Raw genomic sequence first — 15,412 nt, 5'->3', positions numbered from 1 at the left:
CTGTAATTCCTAAGTTTTTGAGAGGAAGAAAATGTAACAGTAGAAAAAATTAAAGAGACCTTTAGGAGACAGTCAATTTTAAGGCGACAGCAATGACAATAAAAATAAGTAATGGTTATATTGTAAAGTTGATGCTTGGAATCTTATACATTGCTAATTGCTATGAAGTACTGTAATGCAAAAAATAGGATTTTGATAACCTACCGGTAAATCCTTTTCTCCTAGTCCGTAGAGGATGCTGGGGATGACATCAAGTCCATGGGGTATAGACGGAATCCGCAGGAGACATGGGCACTCTAAAGACTTTTCATTGGGTGTGAACTGGCTCCTCCCTCTATGCCCCTCCTCCAGACCTCAGTTGTAGGAACTGTGCCCAGGGAGACTGACATTTCGAGGAAAGGAATTACTTAACTAGTGGTGAGATATCTACCAACTCACACACTCAACCATGCCGCACACATGGCATTCAACATAACACACGCCAACAGGCATGAACTAATTGCAGCAACATGCTGAAACCAAGATAACACAACTTGTGTAACTGTAATAACTAAACTGCAGGTAAAGTACGCACTGGGACGGGCGCCCAGCATCCTCTACGGCAGGCTTTTTCAACCAGTGTGCCGTGGCACACTAGTGTGCCGCGACCAGTTGCAAGGTGTGCCGCGGAGCCAGAGCAGCATCCTGCACCTTCAGAGTGAACTGTTGGCCCGGACTCTTCTTAGAGGATCAGTCGTGCTCCGGCCGTGACCTATGCCTTGAAAACGCGAAGGTGTGATATCATAAGTCACGGCAGCCTCGTCTCACCACCCAGCCAGCCCACCTTGCATACACATCTTCCAGTTCCCAACTGCATACACAACTTTTCTTGCCAACCCATATCCACTCCTGCCCGACTGCCCGCTGCTCAGTATTCGCAGAACTCCACTATGAACAACCCCCGCCACTGAGGGACAGGGAGGAGGACAGCTGACAGGAAGGGGCTATCATTTGTTATATTATTTCTCCTGTGAGGAACAATAGGATTTCAATAGGATTTATGTGGGGAGAATAAGAATTTGTGGATTTATGGGGGGAACAATGTGAATAATTCATGTGGGGAGCAATAGGATTTATGTGGGGAGAAATGTGATTGTTTTTTTCTGTGTAGGCCAATGTATGTGTGGATTTTTTTTGTGAGGGCCAATATGTGTGGGGGTTTTTTTTTTTTCTGTGCGGAACTGGTGGTGTGCCTTGGCAATTTTAAAATATTGTTCGGTGTGCCGCGAGTAAAAAAAGGTTGAAATTCACTGCTCTACGGACTAGGAGAAAAGGATTTACCGGTAGGTTATCAAAATCCTATTTTCTCATACGTCCTAGAGGATGCTGGGGACGACATAAAGACCATGGGGTCTATACCAAAGCTCCAGTACGGGCGGGAGAGTGCGGATGACCCTGCAGCACCGATTGACCAAACTTTAGGTCCTCATCGGCCAAGGTGTCAAACTTGCAGAACTTAGCAATTGTGTTTGACCCTGACGAAGTAGCTGCTCGGCAAAGTTGTAATGCCGAGACCCCCCAGGCAGCCGCCCAGGATGAGCCCACCTTCCTAGTGGAGTGGGCCTTTACCGACGTCGGTAACAGCAATCCAGCCGTAGTATGAGCTTGCTGAATCATATTTTTAATCCAACGTGCAATAGTCTGCTTGGAAGCAGGACAGCCAATCTTGTTGTGATCATACAGGACAAACAGAGCCTCTGTTTTCCGTATACGAGCTGTTCTAGCAACATAGATTTTCAAAGCTCTAACCACATTTAGAGACTTTGAATCAGTGAATTTGTCAGTAACTACTGGCACCATAATAGGTTGGTTTATGTGAAAAGCAGAAACCACCTTTGGAAGAAAACGTTGGCGAGTCCGCAACTCTGCCCTATCTTCATGGAAAATCAGGTAAGGGCTCTTGTGAGACAAGGCCCCCAATTCAGACACCCACCTTGCGGATGCCAATGCCAAAAGCATCACCACTTTCCAAGTGAGAAACTTCAACTCTATCTTTTGTAGAGGCTCAAACCAATCCGATTGAAGGAACTGCAATACCATGTTAAGGTCCCATGGTGCCACTGGAGGCACGAATGGAGGCTGGATGTGCAGAACCCCTTTCACGAAGATCTGAACCTCTGGAAGAGAGGCCAATTGTTTTTGGAAGAACACTGACAAGGCCGAAATTTGGACCTTGATTGATCCCAATCGTAGGCCCGTCTCCACACCATCCTGCAAAAAATGGAGAAAACGTCCTAAGTGAAACTCTTCCGCAGGAGCTTTCTTGGATTCACACCAAGACACATATTTTCTCCAAATACGGTGGTAATGTTTTGACGTTACTCCCTTTCTGGCCTGAATAAGGGTGGGGATGACCTCCTTAGGAATACCCTTCCTGGCTAGGATACAGTGCTCAACATCCATGCCGTCAAACATAGCAGCGGTAAGTCTTGGTACACACATGGCCCCTGCTGCAGCAGGTCCTCCCGAGGAGGAAGTGGCCGAGGATCTTCTATGAGTAACTGCTGAAGATCTGGGTACCAAGCCCTTCTTGGCCAGTCTGGGGCAATGAAGATTGCTCGAACCCTTGTCTTTCTTATGATCCTGAGTACTTTTGGGATCAGCGGAAGTGGAGGGAAAACATACACTGACGGAAACACCCACTGGATCACCAGTGCATCCACTGCTACTGCTTGATGGTCTCTCGACCTGGAACAGTATCTCTGAAGCTTCTTGTTGAGATGAGACGCCATCATGTCTATTTGAGGAACTCCCCAAAGACTTGTCACCTCTGCGAAGACTTCTTGGTGGAGGCCCCACTCTCCTGGATGGAGATCGTGTCTGCTGAGGAAGTCTGCTTCCCAGTTGTCTACTCCCGGAATGAATATTGCCGACAGAGCTTGTAGATGTTTTTCTGCCCAGCGGAGGATTTTTGTCGCCTCTGCCATTGCCGCTCTGCTTTTCGTTTCGCCCTGCCTGTTTATGTATGCGACTGCTGTTACGTTGTCCACCTGGAACTGCACGGGACGGTCTTGAAGAAGATGTACCGCTTGTTGAAGGCCGTTGTAAATGGCTCTTAGCTCCAGCACGTTTATGTGAAGGCAGGCTTCCTAATGTGACCAACGTCCCTGGAAGTTTTCTCCCTAAGAGACTGCTCCCCAGCCTCGGAGACTTGCATCCGTGGTTACTAGGACCCAGTCCTGAATGCCGAACCTGCGTCCCTCTAGCAGGTGAGAGCTGTGCAACCACCACAGGAGTGAATTCCTGGTTTTTGACGACAGGATTATCTTTCTGTGCATGTGTAGGTGTGACACCGACCACTTGTCCAACAGGTCCGACTGGAATACTCTGGCATGGAACCTGCCAAAATGTATGGCCTCGTAGGCCGCCACCATCTTCCCCAACAACCGAAGGCACTGATGGATCGACACACTTGATGGTTTCAATATCTGTTTTACCATTTTCTGGATTTCCAGAGCCTTTTCCAGCGGAAGAAATACTCTCTGAACTTCTTTGTCCAGAATCATCCCGAGGAAAGACAACCTTGTCGTCAGTTCCAACTGTGACTTTGGGTAATTTATGATCCACCCGTGTTGTTGGAGTATTGACAGGGAGAGGGATATGTTTTGTAATAACTGCTCCCTGGATCTCGCCTTTATCAGGAGGTCGTCCAGATAAGGGATTATATTAACTCCTTTCTGACGAAGGAGGACCATCATCTCCGCCATCACCTTGGTGAATACCCTTGGCGCCGTGGAGAGACCGAAAGGTAACGTCTGGAATTGGTAATGTCAATCCTGAATCGCGAATCTCAGATAAGCCTGGTGAGAAGGATAAATGGGAACATGCAGGTAAGCATCCTTGATGTCCACCGACACCAAGTAGTCCCCCTCCTCCAGACTGGCAATCACCGCCCGAAGTGATTCCATCTTGAACTTGAACATTTTCAGGAAGAAATTCAGATTTTTTAGATTTAGGATCGGTCTGACCGAGCCGTCCGGCTTCGGAACAACAAAAAGGCTTGAATAAAAACCCCGCCCTTGTTGTGACAACGGTACCAGGACTATGACCTGGTCTTGACATAATTTTTTGGATTGCCGCTGTTAGTGCTTCTCTCTCTGGCGGAGAAGCTGGCAAGGTCGATTTGAAAAATCGGCATGGGGGAACGTCTTGAAACTCTAGTTTGTATCCCTGGGATACTATTTGCAACACCCAGGGGTCCAGGCCAGACAGAATCCAATCCTGGCTGAAGAGTTTGAGACGTGCCCCCACCCGAGCGGCGTCCCGCAAGGGAGTTCCAGCGTCATGCTGGGGATTTGGCAGAATTAGGGGTAGACTTTTGCTCTTGGGAACCTGGAGCCAGTGTGGGCTTCTTTCCCCTTCCCCTTCCTGCAAAGAAGGGGGAACCTCTCATCTTTTTGTATTTATTGGGCCGAAAGGACTGCATTTGCGGGTGATAGGTCTTTTTTGCCGGTGCAGGCGCAGAGGGCAAAAATGTTGACTTACCTGCGGTAGCCGCCGAGACTAACACATCCAGGCCATCGCCAAATAAGGCCTCACCTTTACATGGGAGAGCCTCCATGTTTCTTTTGGAATCTGCATCCGCGTTCCACTGGCGAATCCATAACGCCCGCCTAGCCGATACTGCCATGGTAGCGGCTTGTGAACTCAAGAGTCCAATATCCTTCATTGCTTCCAGCATGTAGGAGGTAACGTTCTTGATATTCCCTAACTTAAGGAGTATCTCATCTTTATCAATCGTGTCAATTTCTGATGACACGCTTTCTAACCATTTTTCAATAGTGCGACTCACCCATGCGCAGGCAATAGTGGGCCTGAGCAGTGTACCATTGGTAACATAAATGGATTTCAATGTCGGTTCCATTTTGTGGTCTGCCAGCTCTTTAAGAGAAGCCGTGCCAGGAGCAGGGAGAATTACCTTCTTTGTCAACCTGGAAAGTGCACTATTTAACACAGGGGGTGACTCCCATTTTTTCCTGTCTTCAACCGGGAAAGGATAAGCTATGTGAATCCTTTTGGGAATACAATTTTTTTTATCAGGATTCACCCACATCCCTTCAAACAAAGCATTTAGTTCGTGTGAAGGAGGGAACGTGACTTTGGATTTCTTTTCCTTACATAAATAAGCTTTCTCCTGAGGTACAGGAGTGCTTTCTGTAACCTCCAACACGTCCCTTATAGCCACAATCATATATTGTATACTTTTTGCCAATTTATGATCTATCTCTCTGGATTCAATATTGTCGACACAAGAATCAGAATCCGTGTCAGTATCAGTGTTTACAACATTTGCAAATGGTCTCTTATGTGACCCAGAGGGGCCGCCCGCATAAGGAATAACAGCATCCTGAAAAATCACATCTTCCACAGATTTTCTCCAGCATGCAGCCTTAGATTCAGACTTATCCAATCTACGGTTAATCAGATGCATACTGTCACGTAGCTCTTTCACCCATGCAGGCTCTTGGTGTGCCGGTAGCGCCACCACATTACAACTCTGTGTCCCTAAAATTGCTTCCTCCGGGGAGGAACTCCCTGCCTCAGACATGCCTCACACGTGTACACCACACTCACAGACACACTGGGACTTATTTTGGGGACAGACCCACAGTAAAATCTGTCAGAGGGACACAGGATAGGAGCAGCCAGTTCACAAACCCAACGCCAGTATTGCCTGTGAACACAGTATGTCCACAGCCCAAAAGCACTTTTAAATAGTAATATTCACTTTCAAATGCACCACAATCGCTTTGTGCCCCCCCTTTATAGCACCAGCGTGTTCTCTGCAGCCTGAGGAGAGAGAGAAAATGGCGCTGAGTAGTGTGCTGGCTGCCTGAGGAAGAAGCTCCGCCCTTTTTACCTCAGAAACTTTTCATAATATTTATACCGGTGGGGGTAGGGCTGTGCCTGGGCATCTTATTCCCCCTTTTAGCCAGTTTGAGGTATTTTTCTTGCTGCCCAGGGCGCACCCCCCCCCCACGCCCTGCACCCTGCAGTGCCTGTGTGTGTGGGCAGCAAGGGCGCACTGCGCTTCCGCCAGCCACGCCGCACCTCAGCCGTCACTTACTTGATTGAAGATCATTCTTCTCATACTCACCTGTCTTCTGACTTCTGGCTCTGTGAGGGGGGTGACGGCGTGCTGTGGGAGTGAGCATCTAGACACGGCTAGCGTTCAGTTCCCTTCAGGAGCTAATGGTGTCCTGTCAGCCAGAAGCAGAGCCATGAAACTCTGAGGAAGTTGGTTCTGCTTCTGCCCCCTCAGTCCCACGAAGCAGGGAGTCTGATACCAGCAGATCTCCCTGAAAATAAAAAACCTAACATAAGTCTTTTCAGAGAAACTCAGTAGAGCTCCTTAGAATGCATCCAGTCGACCTGGGCACATTTCAAAAACTGAGGTCTGGAGGAGGGGCATAGAGGGAGGAGCCAGTTCACACCCAATGAAAAGTCTTTAGAGTGCCCATGTCTCCAGCGGATCCCGTCTATACCCCATGGTCTTGATGTCATCCCCAGCATCCTCTAGGACGTATGAGAAAAGTAATTACAGGTTGAGTATCCCACATTCAAATATTCCAAAATACGGAATTTTTGGAGTGAGACTGAGATAGTAAAATCTTTGTTTTCTGATGGCTCAGTGTACACAAACTTTGTTTAATAAACAAAGTTATTAAAAATATTGTATTAAATGACCTTCAGGCTGTGTGTATAAGGTGTATATGAAACAAATTAATTTTGTGAATGTACAGTACACACACTTTGTTTAATGTACAAAGTTATTATAAATATTGGCTACAATGCCCTTCAGGCTGTGTGTATAAGGTGTATATGAAACATAAATGCATTCTGTGCTTATACTTGGGTCCCATCGCCATGATATCTCATTATGGTATGCAATTATTCCAAAATACGGAAAAATCTGCTATCCAAAATACTTCTGGTCCCAAGCATTTTGGATAAGGGATACTCAACCTGTATTTATAAATGTGTTCTAACTACAACTATTTCTCCCATCAAAATTATCCTTTAATTGGATTACCCATTCACTGCAACTGGAAGAAGATTGTCAAAACAGTTTCAATAAACCAGAGCCAGACTGCCCATTTGGCCCATCTGGCAAATGCCAGAAGGGCCGATGGGCGGGTAATTCATGCAAAAGGGGCCCAAACCAAGTGCTGAGTACATATGCATGATTATACTTTTCAGAGGGCCGACATTTCAGTATTTAAAATCCTTTTTTTTATTAATTTTATGTAATATTCTAATTTTCTCTTACGTCCTAGAGGATGCTGGGGACTCCGTAAGGACCATGGGGTATAGACGGGCTCCGCAGGAGATAGGGCACCTAAAAAGAACTTTGACTATGGGTGTGCACTGGCTCCTCCCTCTATGCCCCTCCTCCAGACCTCAGTTAGATCTTGTGGCCAGAGGAGAATGGGTGCACTGCAGAGAGCTCTCCAGAGTTTTCTGTGGAAAAAGAATTTTGTTAGGTTTTTTATTTTCAGGGAGTCCTGTTGGCAACAGGCTCCCTGCATCGTGGGGCCGAGCAGAGAGAAGCAGAGCTGGCTTGTCAAGTTGGGCTCTGTTTCTAAGGCTACTGGACACCATTAGCTCCAGAGGGAGTCGGAACACAGGTCTCACCTGGGGTTCGTCCCGGAGCCGCGCAGCCGTCCTCCTCACAGATGCCGAAGATAGAAGCCGGGTGAGTATGAGAAGGCAGAAGACATCATAGGCGGCAGAAGACATCAGATCTTCATGAGGTAAGGTGCGCAGCGGTAAGCTGCGCGCCATTGCTCCCATTCACACACACAGAGCAGCACTGAAGGGTGCAGGGCGCAGGGGGTGGCGCCCTGGGCAGCAATAAACCTCACATTTGGGTACTGACAAGGTAGATTGGGCTGCTGGGCAGTAATTCTACGATCCCCCGCCATTTTCTATAAAAAAATCACCGGGACCGAAGCCCGCCGTCGGGTGGGCGGAGCTTGATCCCCAGCACTAACCAGCGCCATTTTCTCCACAGAAGCTGCATGAGGAAAACGCTGGCTCCTTGGTCTCTCCCCTGCTGAACATTCAGGCTGGAAAAAAGAGGAGGGGGGCATTTTGAGCGCAGTGAGTGGGAATCTGGTCATTTTATATATATATATATATATAAAAGCGCTATCTGGTCATATTTTTCCGGTGTTATTAAGCGTTGGGTGTGTGCTGGCATACTCTCTCTCTGTCTCTCCTAAGGGCCTGGTTGGGGTTCTGTCCCCTTATAGGTTAATCCCTGTGTGTGTGTGGGGTGTCGGTACGTGGTGTCGACATGTCTGAAGCAGAAGGCTTTTCCAAGGAGGAGGTGGAGCAAATGAGTGGTGTGTCCCCGTCGGTTGTGCCGACTCCAGATTGGATGGACATGTGGCACATGTTGAATGCAAGTGTGGCATCTTTACATAAAAAGCTTGATAAGGCTGATTTAGGGGGGACATCAGGGGATCAATCCTCAGGTTGGACCGACTCACAGGGCCCGTCGGGGTCTCAAAAGCCTCCCTTAACACAAGACACTACTACCGACGCGGATTCTGATTCCAGTGTCGACTATAACGAAGTAAAATTGCACCCTAGGGTGACTAAAACCATTCAGTGTATGATTGTGGCAATAAGGGATGTGTTGCAGATTGTGGATGAACCCTCTGTCCCCGACACAAGGGTACACATGTTTAAGGAAAAGAAACAGATTATTAACTTTCCCACATCTCATGAATTAAATGAATTCTTTGGAAAAGCTTGGGAGACTCCGGATAAGAGACCGCAGATCCCCAAAAGAATTTATATGGCATACCCTTTCCCTAAGCAGGACAGGGAGATTTGGGAATCACCCCCCACTGTGGACAAAGCCCTGACGCGCTTGTCCAAGAAAGTGGCGCTACCGTCTCCTGACACAGCAGCCCTTAAGGACCCTGCAGATCGCAGGCAAGAAACTACCTTAAAGTGTATTTATTCTCATACGGGTGCTGTGCTAAGACCGACAATTGCGTCGGCATGGGTGTGTAGCGCAATTGCAGCTTGGACAGATGAGCTGACAGATCAATTTGATAATATGGATAAGGATACTATATTCCTAACTCTAGCCCATATTAAAGACGCAGTCTTATTTATGAGGGATGCTCACAGGGACATTGGATTGCTAGCTTCTAGGGCCAATGCCATGTCTGTCTCAGCGAGAAGAGCCTTATGGACTCGCCAATGGATGGGTGATGCGGATTCCAAGAAACATATGGAAGTACTACCCTACAAGGGTGATGTATTGTTTGGGGATGGGCTGACGGACCTGGTTTCCACAGCCACAGCAGGTAAATCAAATTTTTTACCTTATATACCCCAACAGCAAAAGAAAGTAACACCCTATCAGATGCAGTCCTTTCGGTCGCACAAGTCCAAAAGAAGTCTGGGATCCTCTTTCCTCGCCAGAGGTAAGGGCAGTGGCAAGAGAGCACCTGCTTCGGCAGGTGCCCAGGAACCAAAAGTCCTTCCCGGCTGCTCCAAAACCCACAGCATGACGCTGGGGCTCCCCTGAGGGAGTCCGCACTGGTGGGGGCACGTCTTCGACTTTTCAGTCAGGCCTGGGTCAGTTCGGACCTGAATCCCTGGGTGTTGGAAATAGTTTCCCAGGGTTACAAATTGGAATTCGAGGAGGTGCCCCCGCGCCGATTTTCAAATCGGCCCTACCAGCTTCCACATCGGAAAGGGATGTAGTGTTAGCTGCAATTCAAACGCTGTGTATACAGCAAGTGATAATCAAGGTTCCCCTGCACCAGCAGGGAAGAGGTTACTATTCAACCCTATTTGTGGTCCCGAAACCGGACGGTTCGGTCAGACCTATTTTGAATCTGAAATCCCTAAACCTGTACATAAGAAGATTCAAATTCAAAATGGAATCTCTCAGAGCGATAATAGCCAACATGGAGGAGGGGGAGTTTATGGTGTCTCTGGACATAAAGGATGCGTACCTTCATGTCCCCATATATGCCCCCCCCATCAGGAATACCTGAGATTCGCTGTACAGGATTGTCATTACCAATTTCAGACGTTGCCGTTTGGACTCTCCACGGCCCCGAGGATTTTCACCAAGATAATGGCGGAAATGATGGTGGTCCTGCGCAAACATGGAGTCACAATTATCCCATACTTGGACGATCTCCTGATAAAAGCGAGATCAAGGGAGAAATTGCTGAACAGTGTGGCGCTCTCGTTGAGAGTGCTCCAGCAACACGGTTGGATTCTAAATCTACCGAAGTCACAGTTGATTCCGACAACTCGACTACCGTTCCTAGGTATGATACTGGATACGGAACAAATGAAGGTCTTCCTCCCAATAGAGAAAGCCCAAGACATACAGAACATGGTCAGAGACCTGCTAAAACCGAAAAGGGTGTCAGTTCACCAATGCACTCGAGTTCTGGGGAAAATGGTGGCGGCCTACTAGGCCATTCCCTTCGGCAGGTTCCATGCAAGGACTTTTCAATGGGACCTTCTGGACAAGTGGTCCGGTTCCCATCTGCACTTACATCGGAAAATAACTCTGTCCCCATGGACCAGAGTGTCCCTCCTGTGGTGGTTGCAAAGTGCTCACCTCCTGGAGGGTCGCAGGTTCGGAATTCAGGATTGGATCCTGGTTACCACGGACTCGAGCCTCCGAGGATGGGGAGCGGTCACACAGGGAAAACATTTTCAGGGTCTTTGGTCAGACCAGGAGTCCTGTCTACACATCAATGTGTTGGAACTCAGGGCCATTTACAACGGCCTTCGACAAGCGGAGAGTTTTCTTCGAAACCTACCGGTTCTGATTCAATCAGACAATGTCACAGCAGTGGCTCATGTGAACCGCCAAGGCAGGACAAAAAGCAGAGTCGTGATGGCGGAAGCCACAAGGATCCTTCGCTGGGCGGAAAATCATGTAAGCGCTCTGTCAGCTATCTTCATTCCGGGAGTGGACAATTGGGAAGCAGACTTCCTCAGTAGACACGATCTCCATCCAGGAGAGTGGGGACTTCATCAAGAAGTCTTTGCAGAAGTAACACGTCTTTGGGGAACTCCTCAAATAGACATGATGGCGTCACGCCTCAACAAAAAACTTCAGAGGTACTGCGCCAGGTCTCGGGACCCTCAGGCAATAGCAATGGACGCTCTGGTAACACCGTGGGTGTTCAAATCGGTCTACGTGTTTCCTCCTCTTCCTCTCATCACAAAAGTGTTGAGGATCATAAGACGAAGAAGAGTACGAACGATACTCGTTGTCCCAGACTGGCCTCGAAGGGCCTGGTACTCGGATCTACAAGAGATGCTCACACGAGATCCCTAGCCTCTTCCTCTGAGGGAAGACCTATTGCAGCAGGGGCCCTGTGTATTTCAAGACTTACCGCGGTTACGTTTGACGGCATGGCGGTTAAACGCCGAATCCTAGCGAAAAAGGGGATTCCGGAAGAGGCCATCCCTACGTTAATAAAGGCTAGGAAGGAGGTGACGATAAAACATTATCACCGTATCTGGCGAAAGTATGTGTCTTGGTGTGAGACCAAGAATGCACCTGCGGAAGATTTTCAAATGGGTCGTCTTCTCCACTTCCTACAGACAGGAGTGGATATGGGCCTGAGAAAAGGCTCTGTTAAAGGTACAGATTTCGGCCCTCTCGATTTTCTTTCAGAAGGAATTGGCCTCTCTTCCAGAAGTCCAGACGTTTGTAAAGAGAGTGCTGCACATCCAGCCCCCTTTTGTGCCTCCAGTGGCACCATGGGACCTGAACGTGGTGTTGCAGTTCCTAAAATCACACTGGTTTGAACCGCTTAACAAGGTTGAGTTGAAATTTCTTACCTGGAAGGTGGTCATGTTGTTGGCCTTAGCATCAGCAAGGCGAGTGTCAGAATTGGCGGCTTTTTCACACAAGAGCCCCTACTTGATTTTTCATGTGGATCGAGCTGAATTGTGGACACGTCCGCAATTTTTGCCTAAAGTGGTTTCTTCGTTCCATATGAATCAACCTATTGTGGTGCCTGTGGCTACAAGTGACCTGGAGGATTCCAGATCCCTGGACGTAGTCAGGGCCTTAAAAATTTATGTAGCCAGGACGGCTAGAATTAGGAAAACAGAGGCTCTGTTTGTCCTGTATGCGGCCAATAAGATTGGCGCTCCTGCTTCGAAGCAGACTATTGCTAGTTGGATCTGTAATACGATTCAGCAGGCTCACTCTACGGCTGGATTGCCGGTACCAAATTCGGTTAAGGCCCATTCCACTAGGAAGGTGGGCTCTTCTTGGGCGGCTGCCCGAGGCGTCTCGGCTTTACAACTTTGCCGAGCGGCGACTTGGTCGGGGTCAAACACTTTTGCTAAATTCTACAAGTTTGATACCCTGGCTGATGAGGACCTAGCATTTGCTCAGTCGGTGCTGCAGAGTCATACGCACTCTCCCGCCCGATTGGATGCTTTGGTATAAATCCCATGGTCCTTACGGAGTCCCCAGCATCCTCTAGGACGTAAGAGAAAATAAGATTTTAAACCTACCGGTAAATCTATTTCTCCTAGTCCGTAGAGGATGCTGGGCGCCCGTCCCAGTGCGGAAACTCTGCAAGACTTGTACATAGTTGTTGCTTACATAAGGGTTATGTTACAGTTGACATCGGTCTTGGACCGTTACTGTAGTTTGTTCATACTGTTAACTGGTTATGTATGTTCCAGGTTACATGGTATGATTGGTGTGGGCTGGTATGAATCTTGCCCTTGGATTGCTAAATCCTGCCTTGTATTGTCCATCTCCTCTGGGCACAGTTCTCTAACTGAGGTCTGGAGGAGGGGCATAGAGGGAGGAGCCAGTGCACACCCATAGTCAAAGTTCTTTTTAGGTGCCCTATCTCATGCGGAGCCCGTCTATACCCCATGGTCCTTACGGAGTCCCCAGCATCCTCTACGGACTAGGAGAAATAGATTTACCGGTAGGTTTAAAATCTTATTTTCTGAGATTTTGGCTTTTCTTAAGCTGTAAACCACAATCATCAAAATTATAACAAATAAAGGCTTGAAATATCTGACTTTGTATGTAATGAGTCTATAATATAATATATTAGTTTCACCTTTGAAGTTGAATTACTGAAATACAGTAAATGAACTTTTGCACGATATTCTAATTTTCTGAGTTTCACCTGTAAAGCTGCACAGCATTTGTGGGCTGCATGAAGGAGACAGTGTTTACCCTGCATGCAAAAATAAATGCATTTGCACTCATTACATTACAATGTGGTTTGTCCAAGTCCAGAGGTTACCTGTACCGGACTCAGAATCAGACTGTATACTTCTGCAAGGCAAGGATTAGCACTTTTTATAATAATACCTTTGCTGGGATATCTAAAGAAGAAAGTTTTGGCTTGTGCTTTATGAGTACTTGTAATAATAATAATAATAATAATAATAATAAACTCTATAATAAATGCAAATAAGACATATATACACATACTTGCACAATATCCGATGACTGATCTTCAATAGCTATAACTAGAGGGGCGGTGTCCTCACTAACCAGAGCAAACAGCACCCCAGTGCCTGTAGATGATCGAATGTCCAATGTAACGTTTACTGACCAATCTTCATTAGTTATAGTGTTGTCTGCTGTAAGGGACAGTGAGAAATGAAGCCTTTTATTGGACAGTTGCAATCTCCATACATTCTAATGTCATTCTCTTTACATGTACTGCAATACAAATACTTACTGTAGTTGACTAAAAATTGTGCTACTCCGCCTCCTGGATAATAGGACCCCTTCTCCACGGAGACCAGACAGTGCTTGCTCTGCTTTTCTTGGATAACTTCTTTTACCCCCAACGCTCCTTGTTTCATTAAATTCCATCCGCGGATACATCCGTCTAATCGGGGGTTGATCTATGTCAACATTACAGTGAGGTAAGTGAAAGCAGTTTCGGCAAAGTAACATTCATGAATATATAGAAAACCGGAATCAACGCTCCACCTCTAAGCCACAACCATGAAGGTTTTAGAAAAAAACATTCTTCTTATTATATTATTATTGATTAGTAAGGCACCACAGTGCTTACTGTATTACTCACTAAGCTCTCAAAAGCCACATATGCAAAATAGAGAGGAAGGGTATAAATAATAACACAAGGTATAAAGAGCGGAATTTATAAAATAAGATACCAGCCAGTCAAAGGACATTTTCTGAGTACACAGAGCTTCTCTGAGGGTTCTTTCCTAAACCAGAGCTCTTCCGAATGTGAAACCCTAATACCATCTCAGACCACCTGATAAAGATCTAATAGAAGACAACTGAAGGGGGAAACGCATTCCAATATCCTCCCTTATTGTAATGTCAGCATAACACATTACAGAGCTGGAAGGATAGACAGGTGGTAGACAACAGGGGACTACTCTTTTCCTTATAACCATTCTGTTACTTTCATGAAGCCTTTCACACTCTTGCGCTGGTTAGGTTTCTCCATTTATTGTGCCCCTACGCCACCCCTTCCCCAACGGTTATGGATCAATGGGTCGACCCGGACAAATCTGACAGTCAATAGGTCGATCATTATTGTTAGACATGGACATGCTCAGCATGGGAAAAGGGTCACACAGGACAGGTCAACACATGAAAAGGTCAACATGAGATATTTTTAATGGTTTTTATGTAATTTGTCCGTAACATGACCAGGGACCCCAAGTAGTGCACTGCATCCCTTTGCATGGCGAGCGAGTTGCGTGCAAGGTGCCTCGCTATGCTACCGCTGCGCTCGGCACAGGTTACTATTCCCAATCATCCAGGTGAATGGTGCAGTATGAAAAAGTTAAAAATAAAAAATGTGAAAAACCTCTTCATGTGTAGATCTGTCCCATGTCAACCTTATCAGTGACATTTTATGACAAAACAGTCATAAAATTCAAACTTTTATCTTTTTTTTTTTCCAAATCTCCAATTTCGGACCTGCATTGCTACACCACAGCTATCCCTGTCAGTTCAATTTGTTTTGACCTAAGCTTAGACATGTCTACCTGACATAGCGTTAGTACTACTTATACCCCTTTCAGACCGCCACCTATGAACGCGGGTTATTGGCACATTATTGGGTTATTGGAGCGCGCATAACCCGTGTTCAGGTGCGGTCTGAAAGGTGCAAGGGTTGAAATACCGGGTCGAGCATACAGCAGTAGATGAGCAACCGCAACCTATGACTCGGGCCCATATTGTTGGATGACTCTGGAACTATGGAAGTGTGTTATGATTAATAAAGTTTCTTAGTGCTGCAACTTATTTGTTAAATTGTCTATTATATCACTGAGCCAAAGTGTGGAGCTCTGAATTTATGTAGAGGTATATAGAAAAGGCAGTAGGTAGGGTTAC

At 46.8% G+C, this 15,412-nt stretch overlaps 1 protein-coding gene across 1 annotated transcript in view; it reads right to left on the bottom strand.

Annotated features, from left to right (window-relative positions):
• PROS1 (protein S) overlaps positions 1-15,412 on the bottom strand; it is a 114,241-nt gene that overhangs the window by 5,656 nt on the left and 93,173 nt on the right. Inside the window, exons 12-13 of the mRNA XM_063956289.1 lie at positions 13,770-13,938; positions 13,517-13,668 (exon numbers count right to left, since the gene is read on the bottom strand). Of these exons, the coding sequence (XP_063812359.1) occupies positions 13,517-13,668; positions 13,770-13,938 (321 nt within the window). The remainder of the gene's footprint in view (positions 1-13,516; positions 13,669-13,769; positions 13,939-15,412) is intronic.

Source organism: Pseudophryne corroboree, chromosome 2 (assembly GCF_028390025.1).
Source record: "Pseudophryne corroboree isolate aPseCor3 chromosome 2, aPseCor3.hap2, whole genome shotgun sequence".
NCBI lineage: Eukaryota > Metazoa > Chordata > Amphibia > Anura > Myobatrachidae > Pseudophryne > Pseudophryne corroboree.
This window is presented reverse-complemented; position numbering and strand designations above follow the sequence as displayed.